At 54.0% G+C, this 8,717-nt stretch overlaps 1 protein-coding gene across 1 annotated transcript in view; it reads left to right on the top strand.

Annotated features, from left to right (window-relative positions):
* Positions 1-260: 260 nt before the first annotated feature.
* The window catches only part of CDCP1 (CUB domain containing protein 1), a 57,419-nt gene continuing 48,962 nt past the window's right edge, over positions 261-8,717 (top strand). Inside the window, exon 1 of the mRNA XM_043587209.1 lies at positions 261-511. Within this exon, the coding sequence (XP_043443144.1) occupies positions 436-511 (76 nt within the window). The 5' untranslated portion in view covers positions 261-435. The remainder of the gene's footprint in view (positions 512-8,717) is intronic.

Genomic DNA, 8,717 nt, shown 5'->3' with positions numbered 1-8,717 from the left:
GGGAACCTACAGGACCTCGGAAGCCCGATTCCCGTGCAAAACAGGGCTCACAAGGGCCTCCCTGTCGCCTGGGCAGTGAAAGGAAAGCGGATCGGCTTCTCCAAAGGCGACCTTTGCGCCTGTAGGCACAAAGACTTGAGCACTCTCGGCCTTGGGAGGAAAGACTAGCGCGGGAAAGTGGCAACAAGTCCCGGCACCCTGGGAGGGAGAGGCGGGCGGCTGCGGCAGGAAGGGGAGGAGGAGGAGACAGAGGAGGGGACAGGCCGGCCCAACTCGTGCTCCCCCGCGCAGGGCGGAGCCCGGGCCCGCCCGCCCGCCCGCCCGCAGGTGAGCGAGCCGGGGAGGAGCCGGTGCCAGGCTCAGGCGCCCGCGGCCGCCGCTCCGAGCCACTGGCCACAGCCGCTTTCCCCGCCGAGGCCGAGGCGCCCCGGAGCCATGGCCGGCCAGACCCGCGGGGCCACAATCGCACTGCTGGGGGTCCTGCTGCTCGGCGCCGTGCGCCCGGGAGCTGGTGAGTGCGGTGCGGCGGTAGCGGGTGGCGCTGGGCGGTGGAAGCGGCCGGAGAGCGGGCGCCCGGCGGAGGGTGCGGGGCGCAGAAGGAAGCAAGGTGCGGGGGATGCTGAGCCGGGGTGGGGGCGACACAGTCGGGATGCATGGACGGCGCGGGGTCCCCGGGACCGCCCGGCGCCTGGGCGCGCCGCGTCGGGCAAAGTGGCCGTGCCCTCCTGGATTCCGAGCGACCTCGCCCTGGGCGCAGGCCGCGGCACATGGGAGTGTCCCCGAGCTGGGAGCCCGGCGGTCGCGGGGATGAGCCCGGCGCCGACGGCTCAGGAGGAGAAAAGCGCGCGCCCCAGCTGAGGCCCGGGGACCTCCCGCGCATCGGGGGCTTTACCTGAGTGCTTGGGGGGCGCCGGGGCTGGCCGTGGGGAGGGAGCTTTCTTCTCTCGGCCCACCCTCTACCTCCTCACCTGGGGCTGGAAGAAGGGGCAAGAAAACAGCGGTTTGGCCCGGTAGCGCACGGGATCACCCTTTTCCGGTCCGCACGCCCCATTCTAGCTCTCTCGAAGTTCCGGAAAATTAATTTGAAAATGGAAGCGCCAGGCTGGAGAAGGGTCCCGGCGTTCTTGCCACGGGGGCGGTGAGCTCCCGCCCCTCGTGCCTCAGGCTAGTGTTTGTACTTTGACCCCGCGAAGGGGGTCGGCGAGGGGACGTTGCGGAGAGGTGTGTGAATTTCCAGTTGATTCCGTTGTGCGCCGGGACCGCCGCCTCCCCGCTGCGGGTGCGCGCTCCTGTGGGCTCTGGAAGTAGATCGAAACGCAGAAATAACCGGGGTTCTTCGTGTAAGAACTTGATTCGAAGCCTTTCCTGAGGCTAGCCCAGGTTTTGTGATTTCTAAAGAGTTATCCGGGAGGCGAGTGGGGTCTTGGATTATTCTTCGGTGCCCCTAAGGGGGCGTTTGTATTCGGCGGGTAGGTAGATGAGGGTAAATTAAGTTAAGGAATAAAACGAAGCGGGTGTGGTGGACTTTGGCGTTTTGGCAACTGCCGGCATTGCAAACCTACAGGAAAGCTTCCTGGTTCCTTTCTCCAACGGCATCAGGTGACATATTACTTACTGTACATTCCCTAGACCATTTTAAGACCGCGTTTAAAGCCTTGTGCCCGTATGCATATCTCTTGTAATACAAATTTACCGGAAGACTGCATTTTCAAGATTTCTTTTGAAGAAAAAAAAAAATCCGTCTAAGAATAAAGAGTGATTTCGCGGGTGAAAATGCATGTAAATGTGTGTGAGAGAAAAATGTGTGCCCATCACACTTGGGAGCTGTCCTGAAACTGGGAATTGTCTGAGGTGTTTCCGGTTTCCCACCTCACTTTCCCAAATCTTCCTGTGGTCTCCGAAATTGGCTGTGTGTGGCCACCTCGCTGGCCTGAACTGGGGGCTGCGTCTTGGAGGTTGGAGCCGTTTCAGAGGACAGCTGCTTTGCCTGATGTCTTGGGCTTGGCCTAATGGGGGGGGGGGGTGTCTTTGAGAAGTTCCTGGAGTCTGTCCAGAGAAGATGGAAAAAGCCGGAGAGCCCGGCACAGTGGATTTGTTTTTTAAATCCCTGAGCTCTCTTAATGAAGACGGCCTAGTGAACATGAAGTTGGTGTCCCTGCAGAACTGAACTGCAATGGGAAAGTTAATGTCTCGGTGTGATGTGTTGGGGTGAGTGTGGTGTAACCCCCCGCTCCCCCACTTCCAAGAGCGAAGGACTGGTTAAGTTGGAATCAGAACCGTGGTAAAACCTCGACTTACTGGCTTTTTAAGAATTGCTGAGTGGGGCTGCTGGGCGGCTCGGTTTTTTGAGCCTCCGACTCCGGCTCAGGTCATGATCTCGCGGTTCACGAGTTCAAGGCCCCCCCGCGTCGGGCTCTGCGCTGACAGCTCGGAGCCTGGAGCCTGCTTCGGATTCTGTGTCTCCTTCTCTCTCTGCCCCTCCCCCACTTGCATTCCGTCTCTCTGAAACATAAACAAACATTAAAAAAAATTTTTTTTTAAAAAAAGAGAGAATTGCTGAGACACCAGAGTCTGGGTTCGGTGACCCCATTCTTGCCACCATCGTGTTTCACCAGAAATGTGAGCAAGCGTCCAATGATGTGTTCGCTGACCCCGGATGAGTCTGCGTCTTCGTCATTCTTTGGATTCAAATGAGCAGCTGGTAGCTGTTGTCTGGAATGTGTAACTGGTGTGAGTGATGAGTCTCCCTCACCCCCACAGATTTTCGTGGTTCAGGGTCAGAGAGGGCCACTCTGCTGACCCGGAGGATGTGCTCTGATGCTGGCCCGTCAGCCTCAGGGTTCACCTCAGATGCTGCCATTTTGTCTGTGAAGAATGAACCCTGCCCCCCTCCACGCTCTTCTGGGGGGTTCTCCCGGGCTATCAACGTAGGAGAAGGTCGAAAGCAACAATTAAAATATCTCACGTAGTATATAGTTACTGTAGAAAAATTGGTAATAAATATAACCAAAATGAAAAAAAAAATAATCTGTAAGCAAAGCACATTGGTCACTTTGGTACAGTCTTATCGTGTGCGTGTGTGCGCCCAAAACCAGACCTGGGACCATCCATCGTATGGCTTTAACCAGCCCCCCACAGGTGGACATTTAGGCGGCTTCCCACTTTTCCTGCTAAAAAAAAACAGAACGTGTCCAACAGTAGGGGACCGACCGCCTGTGTCCGTTTTGATAGGTCTGTTCAGTGAAAAGACATCGAAAGTGACGTGGTGCGGATTCTATAATGACATCAGATGATGTCGTCTCTGTGTTGCCGAGGTTATAAAATAGAAGCTGGATTGTCCCATTTTGATGTATCCGAGCATGAGTTCTTGTCGGCTATATCGCTCTGCACACTTCCTTGACGATCCTGTCCGACTGAAACTCTGGGACTAGAATTGCTGGCATGGAGAGTAGAGAAAATGCTCAGGCTTTGGAGACATCCCGCCTTGTGGCCCTCTGGAGAGCTCGTCCTGTGGTCCTGGCGTACGTTCGGGCCAGCGTGTGCCGGTCCCTGGTTCCCACACTATCAGGCTGTCCTCATAGATGTCAGTGACATCTATGGAAGAAGAAGCCTTTTCCTCCCTCTAGTGCAGTAAGCTGGGTCTGAACGGTGTTGGTGGATGTTCGAGAATCTTAGGAGCACCCCAGCTAAGCGATTATGTTGCTGAAACACACACACACACACACACACGCAACAGAATGGAGCCCCTTGACTTATAACACAAGCCTCATCTGCGGGTTTGGACGGGGGCGAGGGTGGGGTTTGCTGGTCGGGATTCATGATTGCGGTCAAGGTGGGTGGGGCAGCGGGGGAGGTCAGGACCCCTGCTAGGGAAGACCCATGGCTAAGGCTGTCCACCTGAGTGATGAAGAACAGTTCATACCCTTTAATTATCATTCTAAGTGATAAAAATTCTCCCACAAATTATTTCAAACCACTTCCTACAGCCTTGTAATTAGCCCGTCACCTTCTCCCAGGCAGCTGGCAACGTTCTAGACAATCGGGCCGGCAGAGCCAGGTTTCCTACCTCACCCCTTTGTAGCCTTGGGTTTGTATTTCAGGACATCATTTTTAAAAATCACTAACCACTGCTTGTAATAGCGAACACGTACTGCTCTGAGGCAGCCGCCCTTCTGAGTGTTTTATGTGCAAGCATCTCCCGTTTACCGTCAGTGATGTTTTCTTTAAAACCACACGTGCTGCATAAACACACTAACCGATGCCCTGCGTCTCACGATTTCCTACGGGAGACATGGGAACAACCCCCACCCCCATTTGGAAATATGGCATTTCCAAAAGCCATATATATACAGGGGAACCTGGGGGGCTCAGTCAGTTAAACGTCCGGCTTCGGCTCAGGTCATGATCTCGCAGTTCATGAGTTCGAGCCCCCCCCATCGGGCTCTGTGCTGACAGCTCAGAGCCTGGAGCCTGCTTTGGGTTCTGTGTCTTCCTTGCTCTCTGCCCCTCCCCTGCTCACACTCTCTCTCTCAAAAAATAAACATGAAAAAAAATTTTTTTAATGTTTAAAACAAAACACTGAGTGTTGTGTTCATATTTGTTCTGCGGATGTGTATGTGCTTTTAATACTCAAAACAGTTTAAAGACTGTGCTTCGAAACACCTGTACGTGGTAACAAAAATTCCAGTTGTACAAAAGGGTACGTGGGAAGAAGTATGTCCCCTTCCACCTCTGACCCCGGGCTTTCGCCCAGAAGCAACCACGGTTTCTTGTGCATTGTTCCTGAGCAATTCTACGCAAGCACAACCTCATAAATGTGCGTACGTCCCTTCTTTACACAGCCAGACCATAACCATGGTATATGGTATGGGATGTGTCTCATATGCTTCTGGAGTTTGCTCACTTAGCAACCCATCTTGTCGCTTGCTCCATATCAGAACATACGGGGTCTGCCGTTCTTTTCGACGGCCTCGTAATATTCCTGGCCGTGGGCACGCCGTGTGGTGTCACCAGCCTCTTACTGCTGGGTTGTTTCCAGTCTTTTGTTTTTAAATTGTTTTTTTAATGTTTATTTATTTTTGAGAGAGAGAGACAGACAGAGCATGAGTCAGGGAGGGGCAGAGAGAGAGGGACACACAGAATCCGAAGCAGGCTCCAGGCTCCGGGCTGTCAGCACAGAGCCCGACGCGGGGCTCGAACCCACGGACCGCGAGATCATGACCTGAGCCGAAGTCGGACGCTCAACCGACTGAGCCACCCAGGCGCCCCCAGTCTTTTGTGTTTATAGAGAGTTTCAGTTGCCATATTTGCAGTTGTCTTTTTTAGGACTATAGACCAGTGTGTCTGTGGGTGCACTCCCCGGAGGAGGGAATTACTGGGTCAAAGAGTTTGTACAGAAAGTGTCAGGGAACAAATGGAGGAAAGTGAGTCACAGAAGTGAGGCAACTCCCCCAAGGTCACAGCTAATAAGCGGGGGTGCCATCCGTGAACCTGGGCAGACTCGTTTCAGAGCCCAGGCTCTGTCCCTCCCCGCACTGCCCTTTTCTCCTTCTTTCCTTCCTTCCTTCCTTCCTTCCTTCCTTCCTTCCTTCCTTCCCGGTGAAACTAACCCTAAGTTTTAGTCAGAGAAACGGTTTGAACTTCCTTTTAAATATTGACTTTTGATGACGTGCTCCAGAAGACTTGAGGACAGGCATGGGCCCTGGGAGCTCCTCCCGGGTCTGCGTCGAGGTGCACTGCGTCACGTTCGTTCTTGCTGACTTTGACATCGGCGAGTCTAGCCGTGGCAGGTGGAAGACTAAGCCGCAAACCCAACCGTGTGCGATGGCTCACACACGACAGGTGTTTATTTCTTGCTCAGATGAGACCCCAAACAGGGGATCTCCTCCAAGCAGTGATGAGGACCCAGGGTCCTTTGACTTCCTGGCTCTGCCGCCTTCAGCATGTGTCCTGTCCTCCAGTTGGCAAGACCGTGGGCAAAGTGGGGAGAGCACCCCACTTAAGAGTGAGGACGCGTGGCTGTGAGCTCAAGTCTTGTCGACAGCGAGCTTTGTGACTTGGGAGAGTCGCCTCGCCTCTCTGGGCCTCGCTTTTCCGGTCTTTGACAAAGGGGCTTGGACCAGGCAGAGGAAGTACGAGCCCTAATCTTTTCTGCCAAAGCTGATCTGTGGACCTGCTGGAGACCCCCGAGCTGAGGGAACAGCTCAGGCGGGTTCGTATCCAACCCCCGTGAAGTTTCTGGCTAGAACTGTGCCTGGCACCTAGCTACCGTTGAATAAATTGCGTGTGGAATGAACAGATAGGTACTCCGGGTCAGCCATCAAAGCGAGTCTTTTTAGGAGGGAAATGAGCACAGAGGAGTTAGAGGACTTCTGGGCCACCCGGGGGGCCCGGTCGGTTGGGTGTCCGACGTCGGCTCGGGTCACGATCTCACGGTTCGTGAGATCGAGCCCCGCGTCGGGCTCTGTGCTGACGGACATAATCTCTGCTTCAGGTTCTGTGTCTCCCTCTCTCTCTGCCCTTCCCCCGCCCACTCTGTCTCTCTCGTGCGCTCTCTCAAAAATAAATAAAAAACATTAAAAAAATTTTTTGAAAGAAGTGAGATGACTTCTTTAAGTCGCGCTGTTGGAAGGGGCTGAGGACCAGAAGTGCTAACTCCCAGATCTTCTGGCTCCAGCTCTGATGCAAATCAGACAGAAGAAGAAGAGGAGGGAAGCTGGGTCCTGGAAAGTAGAAAAAAGAGAATGTGGATGGGCAGAGGGAACCACAGCTCTCTGTGTCCCTGCAGGGGGTGGGGGAGACCTCCCTGGTATCCGGCCGGGGTCTCTACATCAGGCCAGGACCTGGGGTCTTCACTAAGTCTCTGCTGGTCCGCCAAAAACGTGTGCTCAGGAGGCAGCGGATGGGGGTGTGGGTGGGTCCGCAGGAACGCAATCCCGCTTCTGGAAACCTTCAAGGGAATCGCCAGGAAACGACGAGGACTTGCTTGTGATACAATGAACGAAGCAGGGAGTAAAGTCGTGTGTGCGCAGGGCGACTCGTGTCAGCTTGCTGTCCTTCTGTCTGTATCTCATGGGAGCTCGGGAAAAAAGACGGGAAGGACGCCCCACCAAAAGGGTCTGGCCTCTTGGGGTGGCTCAGCAGAGTCCTCTTGTACAAAGGACAGTTCGTCGGTAGCAGTAAGGACGGTGACAAGGACTCTATGTTATCCCACGTGTTCTCCCCACTTGAGCCACCATTGCCCCACCGTCTCCTAACCGGGTTGGTTTGGTTTGATTTTCTCTACATAGTGATGCTGAATTTGCAAGAGGAGACAATAGAATATTAGAATTGGCCGTCACTTCACAAACTTGTAGGAAATTAGAGGTTCTTTCTTCGGGTACTGGACTTAAAAAATAATACGCACGTCTCAGTTCTCTCCCGAGTGGAGCCCGAGACAAGGGCACCACTGGAAACCTCGCTGGTCTGACTTTGCCAGGGAGGGGCCGCCCTCTTGGACCAGCTGCCCATCCTGCCAGGTGGACACACAGCTCACGACCCTGAGGCCATTAAACACGTCGCTGCAGCGTGTGAACGTGTGTAAGTAATAAATTTGGAAACATCTTGCGAGAATAAATTAAAACTGTCCCATAAGCACAGATGATATAGCTTTCTTTTTTTTTTTTTAATTTGCTTTTTTAATGTTTATTTTTGAGAAGGAGAGAGACAGCCAGAGCACAAGCGGGAGGAGGGGCAGAGAGAGAGGGAGACACAGAATGGGAAGCAGGCTCCAGGCTCCGAGCTGTCAGCACAGAGCCCGACGTGGGGCTCGAACCCACGAACCGCGAGATCGTGACCTGAGCCGAAGTCGGACGCTCGCCAACCAGGCACCCCAGCGTAGCTTTCTTGAAGTTTTAAGTGAAGTGCGGATACTTCTGACCCTCGGCGACAGAAGATCAGAGGCTTCGGGGTGTCCTGATTCCACCACCTGCTAACTAGACAACTTGCGCTGGTCACTTAGCCTCCCTAGGACTGTGTCCTCCGTTCCAAACGAGGACACCGCGGCACCTCGTGGGTGGGTCGAATGGAATCACGGCTGTAAAGCCCTCAGCACTAAGGTCGGGCCTGAAACGCATTCCTCGGTGAAGGAGAATTGCCATTTTCTTCGAGAACTTGAGCTGAGCCCAGGAAGAACTTGGAGATTTGCAGCAGCAGGCAGTCCGGACCAAACTGCCAGGGCAGAGCCTGCCCTGGGTCGCTCGTGGGAGACAATTGACATTGTTCTCCGGCTTCTGCTGCCACACGGTGCTTTGGATACTCTCCCGGTGCCGTTGACTTTGGGCACGTGTGAAGACATCTTGGGAGACGTTCCTAGAAGAGAAGCTGCTGGATTAAAAACTGCAACAAGTTGGGGCACCAGGGTGGCTTAGTTGGGGAACCTGATTTCGGCTCAGGTCTCGAGCCAGTTGTGAGATCGAGCCCGACGTCGAGTGTAAAGCCTGCTTGGGATTCTCTCTCTCTCTCTCTCTCTCTCTCTCTCAAAACAAATAAGCATTTTTTTGAAACTGCAAGAAGTTGTCCTCAATGATACTAGCACAAGTTTTTAAAAACTGTTTGCAAGTGAACACAGACACGCATGCGCACACACACACACACACACACACACACACACACACTTCCTGTTAACCAGGGAACTGACCAGACCGGTTTTCTATGACTTCAATGCCAGGCCCAATTAT

Source organism: Prionailurus bengalensis, chromosome A2 (assembly GCF_016509475.1).
Source record: "Prionailurus bengalensis isolate Pbe53 chromosome A2, Fcat_Pben_1.1_paternal_pri, whole genome shotgun sequence".
Taxonomy (NCBI): domain Eukaryota; kingdom Metazoa; phylum Chordata; class Mammalia; order Carnivora; family Felidae; genus Prionailurus; species Prionailurus bengalensis.
The sequence above is the reverse complement of the archived record's forward strand: the minus strand, read 5'-3'. Positions and strand labels throughout refer to the sequence as shown.